The sequence below is a fragment of the Haliotis rubra genome, unplaced genomic scaffold, assembly GCF_003918875.1.
Source record: "Haliotis rubra isolate DU_JTF1 unplaced genomic scaffold, ASM391887v1 Scf1, whole genome shotgun sequence".
Lineage (NCBI taxonomy): Eukaryota > Metazoa > Mollusca > Gastropoda > Lepetellida > Haliotidae > Haliotis > Haliotis rubra.
The window spans coordinates 4,091,805-4,113,969 of record NW_025764891.1 but is presented as its reverse complement, the minus strand read 5'-3'; the positions used below and the strand labels follow the sequence as shown (position 1 = coordinate 4,113,969).

At 42.2% G+C, this 22,165-nt stretch overlaps 1 protein-coding gene across 1 annotated transcript in view; it reads left to right on the top strand.

Moving 5' to 3' along the window:
* Positions 1-5,431: 5,431 nt before the first annotated feature.
* LOC124272371 (myosin heavy chain, skeletal muscle-like) overlaps positions 5,432-22,165 on the top strand; it is a 44,024-nt gene continuing 27,290 nt past the window's right edge. Inside the window, exon 1 of the mRNA XM_046707572.1 lies at positions 5,432-6,221. Coding sequence (XP_046563528.1) covers positions 5,976-6,221 — 246 coding nt within the window. The 5' untranslated portion in view covers positions 5,432-5,975. The remainder of the gene's footprint in view (positions 6,222-22,165) is intronic.

Sequence of the window (22,165 nt, the reverse complement as noted above, 5' to 3'; positions counted from 1 at the left end):
CAAGAGCTATTCTCTTAAAATATATCTTATCTATCAGCTAATCTGATAATATTCGATCGTGCTGACACAAAATAGAAAGAATTTGAACGTTACATATTGCAACCATAATAACACCAACAACTAAACAAATATACTCGTTACAGCAAGATGGCTGTCAGTTCGTTGCTGTAGGTGACACTAATTAACTCAGCCAGTCTGACCAAGCCCGGTTGCCGGTAGCAGGGTAACTCAGGTGACTTATTTATAATGTTCTTGATTTCGCACCACCAAACGGAACGTTAAACTCTCTAACGCGATAGGTGGATGTGGGTTAGCCCAGTGGTTAAACCGTTTGCTCGTCACGCAAATACACGGGTTCGATTTCCCAGATGGGTACAATGTGTGAAGCCCATTTCTGGTGTCCCCCCGCCGAGAGGTTGCTGGAACTTTACTAAAAGCGGGGTAAAACTGACTCATGCTAACATGATAAACGAGAACAGAGGTATGTACAAAAGAGCAGAAAATTAAACGTAATGAAGAAATATACTGAACAGCAAAAGAAACGCAAGTCTGGCTTTTTGTCAAGTTGTTTAACAGAAGACAACCAAACTTATGTCTAATCATTAATTCTATAGAAAACACTATCAATTTAACAGCTAAATGTTGCTGTTGACATTGAATTGCAATACGTTCAAATTGATCCTAGTCCGTCAAATGGAGATACCCCTGAACGCGAAAAGTGACAGTCTCTTCAGTAGCGCGTATAGCCACCTTGAGCTTGCACGCAGGCCGTGCAACGTCGTCTCATTGAGTTCACGAGAGTCTGAAAGAATGCCCGAGGCAAGTGTTTCCACTCAAACGCCAGTCTCTGTTCCAAGTGTGCAAGTGTGAGTGGCTGTCTGCCTGCAGCAATCCTCCGCTCAATTTCGTCCCAGAAAGTTCGATGGCAGCCATATCCGGGGAAAGAGACGGCCATGGAAGAACGTTAATGTTGTTCTGAGCCAGAAAATCCATCGATACTCTGGCTGTGTGAGGGCTGTAAACGTCGCTGGTGTTGTTGACGTGTCGGCAGTGGATTTCAGCAGCCCGAAGACGACGCCTAATCGTATCGCTGGACACTGATCCCCTTGGCCCATGGGCTAAGGTTGCTGTTACTGTTGCTGCTTGAGTTCGGTTCCTTAGATGAGTGACCCGGAGTTGTCACTCGTGGCCGTCCGGTACGGGGACGATCAGCAGCAACGCCGGTTTGCTAATGATGTTGAGCAAGTCGTGTAATGGTGGTAAGATGACAGCCCAATTGTCTAGCTACAGCGGTTGCAGAGCTCCCTCCGTGCAACTTTCCAATGGCCATTCCCCTCTGCCCAGTCGTCAGTCTAGGCATCGTTTGTGTGGCGTGTACACCTCCTAGCGTCAATACTAAACCTTTTTTTGGACACAAACCTTTCTAAAGGATATCTCAGGGTGAAATGCATGCTTTCCATCCAGAACCGTCGATGCACGTGCTAAATTTATGTTTTTGCTGAACTGTGATTGTGTTTGTGTGAATGTTTCCTATGGACGTCAAATTGCATGACATCATCTCACCTGGGATCATTACGTCACTTTACCATGAACGTTCCATAAATATGAACGCTTACTTTTATGAGATTGCATTTTTTCGAAACTTGCGTTTCTTTTGCTGTTCAGTATAGATGGGGATTTAGTCTTAATTTAAAGACTGGCAAGGAAGGAACTAGTTTGATTTCAAAAGGGAGCGAGTTCCATAAGGTTGTTGTTCAATAGGACAACATTCTGGCACCAAACGATTTGATTTTGCTGGTGGATGAACCAGGTCTTAAAGATAGGGCGGATCAATTTTACGAAGAGCCAGAAAAACCAGTGACAAGTTCTTGGAATCAGTCTTTTTGTGCGCGTAAGCCAATGGCGTGTTTTCAACACCGGTGTAATACGTGAACGTTGTTTATTCCTATAGTTGTTATCCTGGCAGGTTTATTTCGTATCTTCTGTATCAGTGTTTTGTACCCTCTAGCAAATGTTACAATAATGGATCCCAGAAAGTATAAATGAACTATCAAGGGCTTCTGTGACACTTCTAGTAAGGATATAGCGAATTGCGCTCATGTTCCGGATATGGAAATTGCCGGTTTTACATCGATAAGATACTTGATCCTCCATGTTGAGGTTAGAGTCAATATATACACCTAGGTTCTTCACTGGATAGAAAGACGGATACCGGGCCGGCCAATGTTTAGCTGACCAATGTGACATTGTTTTAGTTTTAATGAGGACCCCAAAATAAAAGCTTTTGATCTTTCATCATTGAGTTCCAGCAAATTACTAAAGAATCCAGGATTTGACAAACCCCAACAAATAGAATCGAAATCGATAATTATTAACTTCGTTAATATATCTTACACAGAGCAAGGAATGACCGTCAACTGTCTTCGTGGAGAGGTTTTTAATGCAGCCATGGCCAGTTGCATACATTTGTTCAACTTTTATCAGGCAAGTATACGCTGCGATGTAAAGATCTGTACGTAAATTACACTTTGATGTGACGGAACGTAATGTGGACAGTGAGGGTTGCAGTACGTAGGACAACCCCCAACACACACACACACACACACACACACACACACACACACACACACACACACACACACACACACACACACACACACACACACACACACACACACACACACACACACACACACACACACACACACACACACACACACACACACACACACCACAGGCTTTTCTCCCACCATGTGTTTCAGCAACCCATGCATGCCGTAAGAGGCGACTAACGGGATCGGGTGGTCAGACTCTCTGTCTTGGTCAACACGTAACATCGTATTCCAACTACATAGAACGATGCTCATGATGTCAATCACTGGATTGTCTGGTACAGACTCATAATAATTACAAACCGCAGCCATATAGCTGGAATAAAGCTGTGCGCTGCTTTAAACAACAAACAAAAAGCTGACCATTTTTTTAAGAGATGGAGACAAGATAGTCTTATGATCATTTTCCGGTTATGTCAAACCTCGTATAAATCGAAGTATTCATTCGGGTCACTAAAACTTCGACGTTTACGAACGCGTCGATCAAGTTCGTCCCATAGATGCTCGGTCGGGTTCAGATCAGGCGATTTGGAAGGCCAGGGAAGGCCATTGACGTTTACATTGGCTAGATAGGCACATCTTACACAATCTATGGGGGGTCGAGTATTTTCATTTTGGCAGTTAAAAAGTGGGATGAGATGAGGTCGTAGGATTTGATCGATGAAGCGATTTGCAGTAAGGTTGCATTGAACCACCACCAGCTCTGATCTACCTGTGTAGTACATGGCTCCCCACACCATGACGCTATGTCCCGCGCCTTCAAATCTTTCCACCTGTCGAACGCAGTTCGGCGCAAAATGTTTGTGTGGACGTCGATAGACACTTTGTCACTTTGTCCCGTCGTTGCAGGAGGAAATGTGACTCATCACTGAACCAAAAGCGTCGCAAGTTCCCCGGGTTCCATGCCTGTATCCTGTTGCACCATTGGACACGTCGTTGTCGGTGTAGTCGTATCAAAACAGGTCTAACTCTTGCCCTATATGTTCGAATTCCCACTTCTCTCAGACGATTTCTGATTGTTTCGTCGGAAATTCTTGGAAGACCAGTCACCTGTCCTTCAGTGTCCGTTGCTGTAGCAAATCGGTGACGTGTGTGAAACACCCGGATGAATCGGCCCTGAACAGGAGTGTTCACTCTTGGTCATCCACCTCTTGGACGATCTTGGGTCGAATTGAAGCGGGTATATTGATGACATAATCGGGATATGGTGTTGTGGTGGACGTTGAAGTGTCTTGCAACGGCAGGCTGGGACTCCCCTGCTTCAAAACGTCCAATGGCAATATTTTAGTCAGTAGCATTCAATCTTGGCATTTTGTATCTTCGTTTACGTCGTACCTTTCGTAATGAAATCATGAATTTGGTTTGGCCTTTTATAGTCGACGTCTCTTCTCATGTTTCCGACACATTGCACGTGCATTACGTGGAAAACGTTTTCTGCATGCACTTTTCATCTACAGTTTTCATTTTATATCACAAACGTTTACAAACACATTTTGGGATGTGTTTGCGCGCATGACACAACAACCACGACATGATCAACAGGATTCAAACATATGAATTATCGTAATGACAATTGCTGTCAAAATATATCGAAATGAACTGCTGAAAACGCCTGTGCGTTTCTTTTTTGAAGAGTATATATGTAGTCTTTGCGCCTTTATTAAATTAAACTTGCATGCTCATGTCCATTTTCACAAAGCGATCCTAGCGCTAAGATAACTTTCAAAATTTAGCACAGGCCTATGAGAGTCCTAGCGCAAAAATGGCTTCGTGGAGTCAAGATTGCTAGTCGTGCACTGATCGTAATCCGGGCCCCTAATCTGGAGCAACGCCCGATACGTTTTGTGTGGGTGCAATTTATATATTTTTTAAGGCTTATCAAATTCGTGATTATGCTTAGAGCTGCGTTTATTATCAAGTGGTTATATTGATTTTGTTTGTCAGATAACTTCAAAGTAGGTCAGTTAAGGTGATGGTTTTATACCAGCGTTCTTGACATATTGATTCGTCAAGTGTTTATATAACCTATAAAGTCTAATAACTACAATATACATATGACTTGGCTGACAGAAGTAAACAGAGCGCAATCACGGGTTGCCTGAACCCTTCATTTTGGATTAGTGTCAAAACATAATGATATTATTTCGAAATTATTAAGTTTACCAACCAGTTGAGTGCGAATCACATTCCACGGAATAAACTCCAATAAAGCAATCCAGCTTCAATACCATCATAGAGACGAGCGATATAAACTTCAGTTGTGCTTGGATACTCACTGCGATAAACTGTTGATTCACGGCAGGAGTTATTATGTAAGTGGAGTAGGGCCACATGTTTTACTGCAGTTGGAACATCTCAACACCACGTGGAGAGGAGCTTCGGTGTTTCGTGGTTACCTGTTAATATCGTTCACGTTGTGGGTAACCACAGCGACGATACTACGGCGGCCTCGTTAAGTCTATCAACGCAGTAACGCGAGTTCGAACTGGTGTTTCAGTGAAGATTGATTTGCCATACTAAATCTCACATATGATAAATTACCACACGCACCTGTCGCTTCATCGTCGGTTTTGATAAGAAGGCGCCTTTGAAGTAATATCGTGTTCTTTTTTATTTTCTCCGTTTATATTTCTAATAACCTCCTTTGGTCAAGACAAGATTGAGACATATCCCCTTCGTGTCAACGTTTGATGAAATTTAAATCCAACAGTGATTTACGCACTGTTCCCGGCTGCCGAATACCATTGAGCCGTCACAGTAGGCAGTTTGTCAACAATGATCACGTGACATTGTTTTCCGAGCTGTCGTCAAAAGCTCTCGCCGTTCTGATTGTATCGCGCTAACAGCAGCGAGAGTGAAGGTTGATAACACTGACGCACGAAGCTAAACGGTTTATATGCTGTGTGCTGCGGGTCACTCGAAGGACACTGGTCACTTGTCCTGGAGATATAATCTGGACTGGACACTTGTACGCTGTTACGTATGTCTGACAGGGTCTTACTCTTAACGCTGAATGTCTTGGCTGTAAGCGTGACCGGACTTGAAATCGCAAGGAACAATTGCTTTCTGCAAAAGTGAGCACGGGTCGTGTTTTTGATTTACCCATTGCACAATACAACCCGGAATTAAAGGGAGTCGTGTCCAGCCTTCGAATATTTGAAAGAAACTGTGTTGTGTATATTCCAACGTCAGTATCTTACATCTTTGGATTACAATCATCTTGTTATAATCAAGGATTTTGGAAAGACCATTTTCAACGCAGAAAATATGAGTTTGAAGAATATATGTTTCGGATATGTTGTTCAAGAGATAGATATCGTAGTTATCACATCTGATTGAAGGAATTCAGATCCACCTTCAGTCATGCCTGGCGCAAAGACTGTCTCCCGATCACCGCAGGATCGTCGTAGTCGACTCAGACGTATCAACAACCAGTTACATACGTCGGGGAGTCGTTTACCACGACTTAAAGATTCTGACCCCCAAGAAAGTCGCCTACCAAGACCTGTGAATAACCTACCCCGAGAACGAAGTCTACAAAAACACTCCGGTGTGGACCCAACGGGATTGGATACCATTGAAGCTACGTCCCCAAGTAAATTGGCATGGGTGAGTATACTTACCTACCTATCACATAGGTGTTTGTTTACACTCAGCAATATTCCAGCTATATGAGTCTGGACCAGACAGTCCAGTGATTGATGGCCAACGCCGTCGTTGTACGATGACATGCAATATAACCCACAACTGTCTAGTATCCGAGCCTGGCCACCCGATCCACTAAGACTGACTGACTGACTGAGGTTGGTTTTACGCCGCTTTTAGCAATATTCCAGCAATATCACGGCGGGGGACACCAGAAATGGGCTTCACTCATTGTACCCATGTGGGGATTCGAACCCGGGTCTTCGGCGTGACGAGCCAACGCTTTAACCACTAGACTACCCCACCGCCCCCGATCCACTAAGAACCCTGGGGCGGTGTGGGTAGCCTGGGTAAAACGTTCGCTCGCCACGCTAAAGGCCCTGGTTCGATTCCCAATATTGGGTACACAGTGTGAAGTCCCCACTGTGATCGTTGGAATATTACTAAAACTGACTGACTTGAGACTTCAGGGAATACAGAAACATCCCTATCGACTCGTTTACACTACACATGTCACTTATAATTTATAAATGTTTTACCGTGTAGAGGTACTAGTTTAGACAGGGTTTTCACCCTTTCAGTGTTTTTTTACTCAACAATTTTCTTTATTACCAATCTGTTCAAATCATAGTGTTGTAGTTTCGCAATGTCTTAAGGTTTGAATTCCAGGGCTTTGCGTACATCGTACGCTTCTCTGTGAAAATGTGTGTAGATCGTAAACACCACCCTAATCAAGTTCCTTGTCGCATTATTTTTGGGATCAGAGTTTAAATGTGGGTGGGCCCCGTAAGTTTAGAATATGTGACAAGTCTAGATTACCACAGTTCCTGAAAATGAAGAATGATCCTGGGCTCCTTTTAAATACATTTAACATGAATAATGTAGAAACCGTTTTTCCCCTTGTAATATGTTTATTTCAGAGATGAGGTCCAATGAACAATAGGTGCTTAACATAAGCCGATATTAGCGTTTACTGTGGATATAGACATGGGAGTAACTATACAATATAAGGGCGCTATCAGTCCGATAATATCCATTGTTAGCTTCCGTTTCCCATACGAGAAATAGTACTTGGTACTAGTCATACCAGAACACGCAATTGAACAAAACCCGGTAAAATACCTCACCAGCACACAAACCTGTGACCTGATTTGTATTTTTGCATGCCATGGAGACTGCTGTAGGGCCATATATCAGTGTTCTAGTCACCATTATCCAAGCTTGGGTATTATTACGGGTACTACGGCCGATTACGTCAAAATCACCGTCTTTCTCACATTTGAAAGGGAAAAGACTTTCATAAAGTACATTCATACAATCTCCGTCATCTATTACACATTCTAGTCGTTACAGCCGCCTTATCTCGAACTCGACTTATCAAGGTTCGGGGTTATTATTCTCAAATTGTGTTGGCTTTAAGTCTAAGTTCATTAATAGCATGCAAACGAAAGTAAGTGAGTAAAACTTATAACGTCTTATTGGCAGCCATGATGAGACGTTAACTAAGGATTTTATTACCATTGTTGGTCCAACTGTCTTCGAAGTAATACTCGGATTTTTCAATTTTAGTAATTTCATTCTCATACTACAGAGACACGTTAAAAGTGTCAACACTCATTACATATAACCTGTTTTACATAATCTACAACATGCAATTAAATCTCTTTTCAAGTAAATCTAAATATGCATTTTCAAAGAAGGGACAAAATAATTATTTTACAGTAGCCTATATTGCATAACACTTTAAAACCAGGAATATATGACATGAAAAAATATTAATAACCACTGTTATAATATGCCTGTGCCCTGATCAAGTAAATCTTTGTGCATATCGCTACAGGTATCCGTGTACATAGTTTGTGATAAGACTCAAAGCTCCTTCAAAATAATGTTAACGTGTACTCGCGTTTCTGTTCACACGTTTCAGTAGCTCCCGTCTCGGGTTATCTGATTTCGATAAATACCTCTTTGTACTTATCTCATCAAGAAAAAGCGTTTACTTTGAAAGCTGAAAGTCAGTACTTACTTAACAAGATCAAATTGTTCGTAGTGCTGACTAAGACTTGAAAAGTTGCTAAGCAAATCAATATTTCGACAATTATCTCGGAGAGTGTTATAAGTACGTATACTCAATCGTTAAACCTGTCCAATGAAAACAGGCCCTTAAGATAATCTACGCAGCACGTTTCCTACAGTGCTTTAATCATATCGTCAACCACAAACGGAGCAACTGATTGCTCCATTTTTCTTTTCTGTCAGTGTCGTTGTATATTGTTGTATACATATACAGCTTGTATTACTATCGAGCACCATATATGTGCTACACCCGTGGAGATCCGGGTTAGAATTGATCTTCAGTAACCCATGCTTGCAAGAGACTGGGATCGGGTGGTCAGACTCGCTGACTTGGTTGACACATGCCATCATAATACAATTGCGTAAATCGATGCTCATGATGTCAATCACTGGATTGTCTAGTCCAGACTCGATTATTAACAGACCGCGGCCTTAAAGCTGGAATATTACTGAATGGGGCGTAACACTAAACTCACTCACTCATGCATGTGCTCTAACTAACATCAGGGCTTTTGTAAATCTTAGGATGTAAATTCTTAAGGAAATAAAGACATTCATTCATTCATTTATTTATTCATTCTACAGCTTCATCAATTCATTATCCCCAGTTAATCTCATTGGCATCGCCGTTATTATATACAACATTATTCCAAAAACAAGTTGTTGTCTATGAAAATGTGTCACGTATTCATTCCCAAGAAGACTGACTGACTGACTGAGTTTAGTTTTACGCCGCTTTTAGCAATATTCCAGCAATATCACGGCGGGGGACACCAGAAATGGGCTTCACACATTGTGCCCATGTGGGGAATCGAACCCGGGTCTTCGGTGTGACGAGCCAACGCTTTAACCACTAGGCTACCCCACCGCCCCTTCCCAAGAAGACAGCTTTTGAGCGAAACACTCTATCTTCACTCATGCGTTATGTCAAAACAAAAGGGGTATATTTATAATCGAAACAAATAATTAGTCTTGAGCATGTCGATGATATTACAGGTTTCAACGACGACCGAAACAAACCCGTTTTATTTAAACTGCGGTATTTCTTAACGTGTCGCAAGCCTATTACTCATCACCATGGCAACAGATGTAAACAAACAAACTGTGTAGGCACCCATGTGTCAGAGTGAGTGATAAAAGATAATAACTCTCACTGTATATAGGGAAACGTTGACACCGATACCTACTTCCCTGAGTCTATTAGCAACAGCACAGTTGAGACGGACAATACCCGGTTCGTTAACCCTGCTTGATTCCGTCTATATTGGTTCCATGACTTGCAATCCGGGAGCGTAATCCACCCTATGTGTCAAGCCTTTGACTTCTAAAGACCTAATAGACACAGAACTGCTCTTATTGTCAGTGGGTATCATTTACTTGGCATATATTACACCTGTTGAAGTCAGACTTGTTTAATCTCTTCCTTCAAGTGCGTCACAGTTATTACTGCAGTTAAAGCGGCATGTTTCACGGAATGCGAATTACATTTAAGTATAATTTGTAAGGAAGCTATGTAACTACTTAATTGGCACGGTTACTTGATATTTAGAACTTCAGCGTTGGTATGTAGATCAGGTAAACCCTTTGAAGTCAGCGTTAATGTTACGAACGATGAACAGGTAAACACTAAGGTATTGGTGTTTAGGTGCATTAACGATATAACTCCCTGTCGGAATAAACTACTAATATTTTTTTACATTACACAAAGTGAGAATATATTAATAACCAATGGCCCTTTAATCAGTTTGTGTATGGTTGCGTGTTGAAGGTTAATTCATTCCGGGCTGGTTTTCATAACATGGCTGGAAGCAGCATATTTTCTGTCCTAGATTTCAGAAAATCGGATATTTATTACCTTGATGCACGAACAACCTGTTTCATTGTTGGGAAAGGTATTGCATTGTGTTTTATTTTGACAGGTAAAAGAATATTATATTGGACAGGTAAATGAATATTATGTTCATATAAAGGGCTTTCTTGCGTGATGCGGTGTTTGTGGTGTATTAGAACATGCATAAAACAGTCAGCGAAATATCAATATGAAGTTAGTAGCCAGTAATATCCCTCGTGGTTCGACAGCTGCCTAGCGTGCACTACCTTCACTATGGGGGACACCAGAAACAGGATACACATATTGTACCCACGTGGGACATCGAACACGGGTCTTCGTGTGACGAGAGAACTACTACTAGTAGAACCCCTGAATCCCCCAATTGCTCCGCCAAAGCAAACAAAAATCTTCAGTGTGGTCTTCAGCCATTTTCAAAGGGGGGGTGGGGGTGGGGTGTTTGCTGTTCAAAACTTATAACGAACTGACAGATATAACGAACTGTTGTTTTTGTCATGGCCATAGTCGGAATACGTATTACGAACTACAGTATTAACGAACTAAAATTATTGCCCTGTTGACTTCCTTGTAACGTAGTTTACTCTATATATGACCGGAGAGGTGTATCATTTCGGGCTTTCTTCACACGCCTTGATAGGACTAAAGTAATGTTAACTCTCACTCACTCACTCACTCAATCCTTTTGGTATACATGTCTTTAATAAGTATAGCTTATTTATCATTCACCGTGAACTTCAAAGCATACCACGGGTTTTTCATTTCTACACAGCTATAGAAATACAGTTTATATAGTTATTTGATAACACGAGTTGACTTTTGGCAAGTCAGAGGTTACGTGTGTACTGTGAACCTGTCAAACTCCGAGTGGTGTGTATTGAATTGCACGTACTGTTGAACACACAGGGTTCGCTGTATATCTGCTGTTGTATATATTACAACCGGAACTGTCACTAAACATCATTGTATTGTTTTTGAGAAAAATCTAAAACTGTTCATGTCTATACTTGCCAAATTGGTGTATATCGTGTATAGTTGAGCTGTTTTGGGAAGAGGGTGCAGAAAGGGGCGCAGTTCAGGTTCAAACAGGAAGAGGCGATGCACGTAAGGTTCAGTGTGTGTGTGTGTGTGTGTGTGTGTGTGTGTGTGTGTGTGTGTGTGTGTGTGTGTGCGTGCGTGTGTGTTTTGTACTTAAGGTTCAGTGCGTGTGTGTGTGTTCAGTCAGTGTGTGTGTGTGTGTGTGTGTGTTGTACTTAAGGTTCAGTCGGTGTGTGTGTGTGTATTAAGGTTCAGTCGGGAGGGGGTGTGTATTAAGGTTCAGTCGGGAGGGGGGTTACTTAAGGTTCAGTCGGGAGGGTTACTTAATGTTCAGTCGGGAGGGTTTGTACATGAGATTTCGGGAAGTGGTGTACGTAGGGTTCAATCGGGAGGGATTGTAATTAAGGTTCAGTTTGGAGGGTTTGTACTTAAGGTTCAGTCGGGAGGGGGTGTACTTAGGTTCAGTAGGGTGGTGTGCACTTAAGATTCAGTTGGGAGGGATTGTACTTAAGGTTCACTCGGGAGGGGATGTACTTAAGGTTCAGTCGGGAGGGGGTGTACTTAAGGTTCAGTCAGGAGGGATTGTACTTAGGGTTCAGTCGGGAGGGGTTTTACTTAAGGTTCGGTTGGGTGGGGGTGTACTTAAGGTTCAGTCAGGAGGGTTTGCACTTAAGGCTCAGTCGGGAGCGGGTGTACTTAAGGTTCATTCGGGAGTGGGGGTTACTTAATGTTCAGTCGGGAGGGTTTGTACATGAGATTTCGGGAAGTGGTGTACGTAAGGTTCAATCGGGAGGGATTGTAATTAAGGTTAAGTCTGGAGGGATTGTACTTAAGGTTCAGTCGGGCGAGGTTATACTTAAGGTTCAGTCGGGAAGTGGTGTACTTAAGGTTCAAACTGGGAGAGATTGTACTTTGTTTAACCGGAAGACGGTGTAACCGAGATTGATCAACTACAGACTATTTTACTTCACCAGGCACATTAATTTATGCATGGACACAGAAGTAAAGCTGGGTCTGCGCTGGAGCACGTTTCACTTCGTGATATAATCCAGCACCTCTCACTTTAAGACACACAACCTTGCGCACTTGATAACGCGTGATAATTACAGGCTCTGTCGTCAGGCTTACGCTTAGTCTCTGAATATATCTGATAGAAACAAATAAGTCCTCTTAAACTGAAAAGGGGTCCCAGAGAGATGGTAGATTCAGAACCTGAGGAAATCTAGACTTGCTTCATTTCAGTTTCAGCATTGGAGAAAGGGCTGGGCGGAAGGGGAAATAATACGGTTCAGGGACCGTGAGCCAGGCTAGCTATGTGGTGTACGGCGCTAACTGGTGATATGTTTCATCAGCCGCCGTGATGTTGCTGGAATATTGCTAAAAGCGGCGTAAAACCAAACTCAGTCAGTCAGTCTGTTTCATCAGAACAACACGTCATCTAATACTTATGTACATTGACGTTTACTTAATTATTGGGTCGTATTCGCAGAGCTGTTTTAGTATAACTTGCATGTGCTGACAACAATCGTAATGCTATGACTGACGTACAGGTTGTAGTGCCGTATTGTTTTGTGAAAGATGGTAGTTGTAATTACATTACTGTCATCACCTTTACAGGTATATTACTGCATAGTAATTACAGTATGAAGAAACCCTGAATCACACAGGTCCAGGGCCCCGTTTCACAAAGCTCTCGTAGCGCTACGACTATCGTAAGTCAATGTTACAGTATAGGAGGTAGGAATGATTCGAGGAGAGTTACGAGATCTTAGGCTTACGAGAGCTTCGTGAAACGGGGCACTGGACGTTTAGTCATGACTAACCAGTAATTATATGAGTGTATCTGAGATTCACAACACACTACGGTCGCTTTTGGAAGCCGAGCCCACGTCTGAAGACGGATACATGTACAGACAAACACGCTGTCAAACAGCTATCTAGTTTACCCGTTAACAGGAGGGTTGAGGGGACTTAGGGGGACGGTTTATGGTTTGTGTGTAAACAGGCATTTACCGACGCATAGACAACATGCTTCCACTGATTAAACATAGTTGAAACATGAGGTATCTGGTGCTGTTTGGTTAGAACAAGGTATATGGCATGCCATGGGCTTTATCTTGACGGATACCTGTGCGTACGCGCCCTTATAAAGTAGCAGGTGTGTACATGATTTTCCTGTAACAGTGTCGCCAATGCGTGTCACAACTACTACTACTACTACTACTACTACTACTACTATAAATTACCATACTCCCAATTGCGTAGATCGATGCTCATACTGTTGATCATTGAATTGTCTAGCCCAGGCTCGATTATTTACAGACCGCCGCTATATAGCTGGAATATTGGTGAGTGCAGCGTTACACAACAAGCAAACTAAACAAACTATCCTACACATACACTACTACTACTACTACTACTACTACTACTACTACTACCACTACTACTACTACTACCACCACCACCACCACCACGACTACTACTACTCCTTCCACTACTACTACTACTACTACTACTACTACTACTACTACTACTACTACTACTACCACTACTACTACTACTACTACTACTACTACTACTACCACCACTACTACTACTTCCACTACTCACTACTACTGCTACTACTCACCACTACTACTACTACTACTACTACTTCTACCACTACTACTACTACCACCACCACTACTACTACTACTACTACTACTACTACTACCACCACTACTACTACTACTACTCACTACTACTACTACTACTACCACCACCACTACTACTACTACCACTACTACTACTACTACTACCACTACCACTACTACTACTACTACTGCCACTACTACTACTACTACTACTACTACTACCACTACTACTACTACCACTACTACTACTACTACCACTACTACTACTGCCACCACTACCACTACTACTACTACTACTACCACTACTACTCACCACCACTACTACTACCACCACCACCACCACCACCACTACTACTACTACCACCACTTCTACTACTACTACCACTACTACTACTACTACTACCACAACTACTACTACTACTACTAGATTATTTTTACAGACAGCAGACACTCTGCTGGGATATTACCGAAATAGGCGTTAAACAACAAATGTACGCCATACAAACTCACCCGCCCAAACACCGACTCACTCACTCACTCACCTACTCACTCACCCACCAACTCACTCGCTGTTCCTCTTGTAGCCTTGCTTAAGTCTAGACCAGCTATAAAGGCTTTGGACGTACAACTCCTCACTTCAGGTGTGTGTTGCAGGAGGAATGCTTCATTGCAATAGATCTGTGTGTTTGGTTATACCAAATGTTTGGTCGTGATAAGGTGAACTAGGGATTAGAGTGTATACCACGTCTAGCAGCGTTCTTTGCACTTATATTACGCAAGTGTAAAAATGTTATCTTCGGGTCAATTCTTCTCAATGTTTCAAAAACACTTGTTGGGCTTATTTTTCAGAAAGACCACGAACGACTGAACTGTTTCGTTCCTATAAGTACAACTTGGCATTTGTTCGTGTTTTCCCAACGTAGAAAAACGTTCTGTTTTTCAGGAGGAATGAGTACCTGGCAACTCTTATAACGTTATTGTGTGTACAGATTTACATTGATGATAATACGGAAAATACCCCCTTCCTTTGTTACATCTGCAGTTAGTTAGTTGAGTTTAACGCTGGTTTTAATTTTCCTCAAGTTATATCTCGGAGTGCTCATTTGTGGAATTATATATTTACCTTGTTCGGACAAGAGTACACGCCGTGAACCACTGATTAAACAGTGAGTGAGTTTAGTTTTACGTCACCCTCAGCAATATTCCTGCTATATGACGGATGTCTATAAATAATCGAGTCTGGACCAGACAATCCAGTGATTAACAACATCAGCATCGATCTACGTATGACATGTGTCCATCAAGTCAGCGAGCCTGACCACCCGATCCCGTTAGTCGCCTCTTACGACAAGCATGGGTTACTGAAGACCAATTCTAACCCGGCACTGATTAAACATAGTGACGCATCCTCGAGTATCCAGGGATTCATGTCTCCACTTTATTACGATGCATATCTTGGATCCTGCCATTCTTCGTTCTGGAAGTGGCGATGGGGTAGCCTAGTGGTTAAAGCGTTCGCTCGTCACGCCGAAGACCCGGGTTCGAATCCCCACATGGGTACAGTGTGTGAAGCCCATTTCTGGTGTCCCCGCCGTGATATTGCTGGAATATTGCTAAAAGCGGCTTACTCACTCACTCACTCCCTCGTTCTGGAAGTTACATCCTGAGCCTCAGTCTCGTTTATGCCTAGGGCGGTGGGGTAGCCTAGTGGTTAAAGTTCTCGGCACGCCGAAGACCCGGGTCCGATTCCTCACATGGGTACAATGTGTAAAGCCCATTGTGTCCCCCGCCGTGGTATTGCTGGAATATTGCTAAAAGCGGCGAAAACCTAAAATCACTCACTCACTCGCTTGTTTATGTCTACCCGGAGTTTTCTCGCAAATGAAGTCATACGGGTCGTTGGTTTGCTGTTTAACGTCGCAGTCATCAATATTCCTTCTATATGGTTGCGGTCTGCAAATAATCGAGTCTGGATCAGACTGAAGACGAATTCTAACCCGGATCTTCACGGGTTCTCCCAGGAGGTGATGGTTTCATGTGAGTAGAAGATATCTTTAAGTCTTACTCTGCGCAGGTGAGGCTTCCATTTACGTACAAGGAACTCTTCTCTACGTAAAATATACAATAATCTACGTAGAATATATTGTTGAAGACTGTGGCACATACGTCCATATCAAACCAATGTCTCAGTTTAACACATCTTCAATTAAATGGGCACCAGGGTTACTCTCGGTTCATTTTTAAGTCATGCCAAGTATATTTGTTAGACTGATTCACATTTTATTTAGCACATCTTTCCAGCTGTTGAAGTCAACCCACATAGCCAATGTCCCAGTTTATCACGTAACGTCTTCACACCGACTGGTTTTGAGAACCAGTTGCGCACCAGGGTTATAGCTCGGTTCATTTTTAAGTCATGCCAAGTATATTTGTTAGACTGATTCACATTTTATTAAGCACATCTTTCCAGCTGTTGAAGTCAACCCACATAGCCAATGTCCCAGTTTATCACGTAACGTCTTCACACCGACTGGTTTTGCGAACCAGTTGCGCACCAGGGTTATATAGACCCTTTTAGATCGCTATTACTGCCCTCCCCACCCTACAACTCTCCTCAATGCCACTGGTCTTAGTTTAAGCCTGGGATAGACCCCCGCTGAGGTTAATGATGTTTCTCTTGATCTGTATTTTTATTATTAACCTTTAACATTCCTAACATGCAGGTAGACATGTCTCTTCAGTATTCCAAATTCGCTTTTGTGTACATTCACTCATAGGGACAGCACTCTCTGTGTTACACCTGAAGATTTGGCGTGAAACCATTAATTACAGGTGTAGATCACAGGTAGACAATAAGTGTGATAACGTTATTAACTACACCGTGGTATCTACCACCCGCAGTCTCAGGTGAGATGAACACGACGCCGTCACCCCAGAAACAGACTCGGGCAGCACCACGCACCTGACAGTCAAGGATGACGTTACAAACGTTGGGTTGTTTTGGACGTGTTAGCCATGGCATGTACAGGTGATTGATTGCATTACTAACAGACAGTATGACACTTACCTGTAAGTGGAGATTACCCAGTTTAACAAACACATGAACTTATGAACAGCAGGTTGTCAGCGGGTATCATTCTTAAATTCTCTTGCCTTTCAAAGTAGATTTAAACTGCCTTCCTCTTATCGTGGTGTAGCACCATATCTGACTTGGTTGTGAAATACTCACATGGCCTACATGTATGTCTTGTATTGAGACCCGTGAAGATGCGGGTTAGAATGAGTCTTCAGTAACCCATGCTTGTCGTAAGAGGCGACTAACGGGATCGGGTGGTCAGGCTTGCTGGCTTGGTTGACACATGTCATCAGTTCCCAATTGCGCAGATCGATGCTCATGCTGTGAATCACTGGATTGTCTGGTCCAGACTCGATTATTTCCAGACCGCCGCCATATAGCTGAAATATTGCTGAGTGCGGCGTAAAACTAAACTCACTCACTCACTTGTAGTGAGTGAGTATAGTTTCACGCTGCTTTTAGCAACATTTCAGCAATATGAAAGGCGGGGGACACCAGAAGTGGACTTCACACATTGTACCCATGCGGGAATTCAAACTCGGCTCTTTGGCGTGACGAGCGACCGCTTTATCAACTAGGTTACCCCACCGCCCCTTTTATGTCTTGTAACACATGTTATATTTGGGATTACACTTTCTTATTAAAATACATATTCTAGTACTTTTTTGTTTGGATGAGGACCATCCGGAATTGGAACCCACAGGCTAATCGAGAGCACACAAAGTCAGTGATCTAACCCACCCAGCGATTTTACGCGATTTTCAAACATTTTCCAGAAATAACACGGCCATTTGGGGACGCGATGTTAAACAATATTCCAGAAATAACACGGCGGGGGACCAGAATGTGTCGTTTAGAAAGTGATCAAAAGTAATATATGGACTCAGCCTAACGCAAAGAACTTGTATCTGTACTTTACGAAAGTGCAATCCCAAATATTACAAATGTTACATTTGACCACCTTCCAAATGACACAGTGTATTCATGTGTTACGTCTTTATGGAGAGTAACTATATCCTGAATCTATGACAGATTAACGAATAGCTGTTCTGTAACTTTATTAGCAAACATCTGCAGATTAACCTTCAGTGGTTGTGACAAGGGGTTTCTAGTAGGGGTAAAGTTAAAAACTATTTGTTTGAATTCTAATTGATTCTATAAGTGTGTGTACATTTGGATTAAGATTGTGGTTATTTGTGGTTCATCCAAACGATTTAGAGTGAGTGAGTATGGTCTTACGCCACTTTTAGCAATATTTTCGCAATATCACGGCGAGGGACACCAGAAATGGGCTTCACACATTGCACCCATGTGGGGAATCGAACCCGGGTCTTCGGCGTGATGAGCCAACGCTTTAACCAACCCATGTAGATCCGGGTTAGAATTGATCTTCAGTAACCCATGCTTATCGTAAGAGGCGACCGGGTGTCATCGTATCCAATTCGATCCAATTGCGTAGATCGATTTTCATGCTGTTGATCACTGGATTGTCTGGTCCAGACTCGATTATTTACAGACGGCCGCCATATAGCTGGAATATTGCTGAGTGCGGCGTAAAACTAAACTCGGTCACTCACTGGGCTACCCCACCGCCCCCCAACGATTCAGATAAACAAAATGTAACCATTGAGCTCATGTAACTCTTTCATTCAAAGTCAGAAAGATGGAACCGAATGTTTCATTGTTTTGTAACTGATGACACATTGTTAGAATTGTCAGAAACGTTAAGCAACATTTTGTTGACGCACGGATATCACGAATAGGTAGCATTGGCGTCTGTCCGTGCGTGCATGCGTGCGTGTGAGTGTGTTTGTGTGTGTGTGATTCTATCCTATGTATGAAACTGGGGCGGGGTATATAGAGGTCATATGTAGCTAATGTACATTCGTGAAGACAGTGCCTTCATACAGAGTTCAAGGCACATAACCAAGAGACCATGATGAGGCAGGACAAATATTTTAAGCGTGTATTGAACAAAGCTGAAATGTATTATGTAGAAAGGAAAATATCATGCGACTTTATTTTTATTTGAATCTAACAACCCTTGGAGACATGAGGGGTGGCAGCTTGTGGACAAGCGTTCTGTTGGCACCCGGGTTCTATTCCCAGTGTTATGAAAATGTCCGACAGCCTTCTCTCGCTAACGAACATCTCCAGCTTACGTTTTCACACTGGAAGTGTTCCATGACTAATGCATTATCATATAGATTTTAACAATCCATTTTATTATTTTATTTCTCTTCCTGTGATCACAATAAATCCGGGCAGACCACGATGACACAGTTCGAAGTCAGAGTTGCCGTTGCGTACAGTGAGGACTCAAGAAACCTATTGTCATGGCGTACATGTGAGACCTGCATCACTTCGGGTTTTCTTCCCACATTGAGCAGACAAGTTAAATACTGTTGAAATGGCGTTAAACCCCATTCAGTCCCTCTGTCACAATAAATGGATAAGAAACGCTACTGACTTTCCGTAGGAAAAATATAAATTAGCATTAAAGCACAAACAAATAAAAAACCTTAAATTAAATATATATAATATTTTAATTGCTTGTTTGCTCTAAAAATATAAACCATTATTAACACCACAGACGAATCGAAAAACCTTAATTTAAATATATTTTAATTGCTTGTTAATATGTGTATATTTCGAAACCGTTAACTAATAAATCATTTCTTATGTAATATAAGAATTTATTGGTTCTGTAGGACCTGTTTTGGCTTTCGCATCAATAATGAAATGTATGTTCAGAAAAAGTAATTTGAAAACCGCCACACTAATGAGAAATGAACTTAACGAGATAGACTCCATGTGTCTTTTCTTACTGACTGTACAATGGAAACATGTCTGATGGGCCTCACACGCAGCTGAGATGTCGTGACGCCCTCTGTAGACGTTAGCATTACCAACATCTCACGTTTTCTGGCAGGGATTCCCAATTACGGCAGCAATGGCGGCGTCATCCGGTTTGTTGTAGTGATGGACGACATGGAAGACAAACCGAAGCCAGACCCTCCCTGACTAATCTCCATAACAGTCTGGTTGCTAGGGTCCGTTGCTATGTGATTATATTGTCGACATGTTGTTTTATATCACTAATGGGACTTCCTTTTCGTTTGATTATAGACATTGAGCAATGGCTTGTACACGGTTCATTGTGGGCTTGTGTGAAGAGTTTAGCTTTTATAGGTCACCATACAGAAAATCATTTATTTCATTACTGGCGTTGCCGCACCTGGTGTTGGAACATTTGTTTGACAGCTTACAGAAAGTGTACACCACAGAATGGTAGGACTTCGTTGTCATGGCAACATCAAACCTACAACTAAAACCCCTTGACTTTGTTCATAAGTTGAGATCAGCTTCTTTCGTTTATCAGACACTATACTTGAAAAAGTGAAAGTACCATAGAAGGATTTTCACAGACAGTATAAAATTTTTAAAATGTGTATTTATGTCGATTTGTAGACCCATGATACGGATGAGGGTTGTCAGATACGAGCTGTCCAAGTATAAAGTGAGCAATATGTGGGCTAAGATGCAAATGTGTTAAGACTGTCGTAGTCGTAGTCCTAGACGTAGGCTGTCTCACAGTCCCTGAACGACATTATTTTCCCTTCCACCCAGCCCTTTTTGAAATGCGAATCCCTTAAAGAAGCAAATCTAGATATCCTCTTTTTAAGGCCTCTTCCTGGGTCTGGGTCTCTACTGGGGCTTTTTTCAAATTTAAGTGGAGTTGGTTCTGTTACAATATCTACAGACTAAGCGGATAGTCCAAGTCTGACGCTCCTCTCCCGTACAGTAGCCTGTTGGGTTGAATTTAGAATCTTATTTTGCCAGTTACCCCCAGTGGGATATTGTTTCAGCTTATAATCGAGACTGGTTGGTATTTAGCCTTATATATGCAGTACAAATGCCTATTTTGAATGTGTAGCTAGATGACTGTTTTCTTAACAAAATTCAAGGGTCGATTTGTGGAAGAGATGACAATGGTTTGTGTCTTCATCTGGAAATCAAATACGCGTTAAAGCTTGGAACCATTTACTGTTATCAAATGCAGGTAGAAACGCTCACTTTAAAATAACAACTTGATGATGGCTTTGTACTTACAATAAACCCCTACTTTGAAGCAGGGGCGGTGGGGTAGCCTGGTTGTTAAAGCGTCCGCTCGTCACACCGAAGACCCGGATTCGATTCCCACATGGCTACAGTGTGTGAAGCCCATTTCCGGTGTCCCCCGCGTGATATTGCCGGAATATTGCTAAAAGTGGTGTAAAACCAAACTCACTCACTACTTTGAAGCCAGTTGACAAGGCCCTTGTATGTTTGGCGTGTGGGATCTACACTGGTACAGGGGGAGTATTCTATACATAACCAGTTTGTCGGGACTCTCCTTTCGCTGTCCTTCGACACGAACACAAAACACACTAAAATATATAACCTTGACTTTATTTTCTGAAGACTAAAACAAAAGGTGTTCATGTGAAACTGTGCCAAGCCAGTCTTCAGCTTGGAGCTATCGTGTTCATGTGAAACTATGCCAAGCCAGTCTTCAGCTTGGATCTATCGTGTTCATGTGAAACTATGCCAAGCCAGTTTTCAGCTTGGAGCTATCGTGTTCATGTGAAACTATGCCAAGCCAGTCTTCAGCTTGGAGCTATCGTGTTCAGGCTCCCAATGCACGTCCTTGCTGAAAAATAATACCGGGTATTTATTGCTTTTTAATTACGACTGTGGTACAGCTATCGATCTCTATCGATCTACGGGGAATTGATTTAGGGGGAGTTATTGGCTCTGGCGGAGAACCATGGCAGGGCTTAACATCGAGGATAGATAAGACTCGTGATTAAACGCGATGGGATATCGTGAAAATGTGTTCTGTGCCTCGGAAGATTGAAAACACATTTCGTAAATGTTTGTCAGATAACATGGTTTAGTGTGTCTTATCGGATTACCGGTATCTTCAGTACGCTATGGAAAGTATAAGTGTAAAGATTGTGCTACCTTTTATCATGGGCGAAAGGTCACAAATATCAGTTTAAGTAAGATATACATTGTATTGACATTGAGTAACCAGAATTACTGTATGCTACGGTTCGGTCTAAAAGAAACAAATCTAAAATCTGGAAGGAGTCAGAGACCATATGATCTCTGGTGGATTGAAAATTGCTGTATAGTTTCTATTGAGCACTAGTTTATTTTGGAGAGTCGAACCCGCCGTGGCAGATGTTTATTC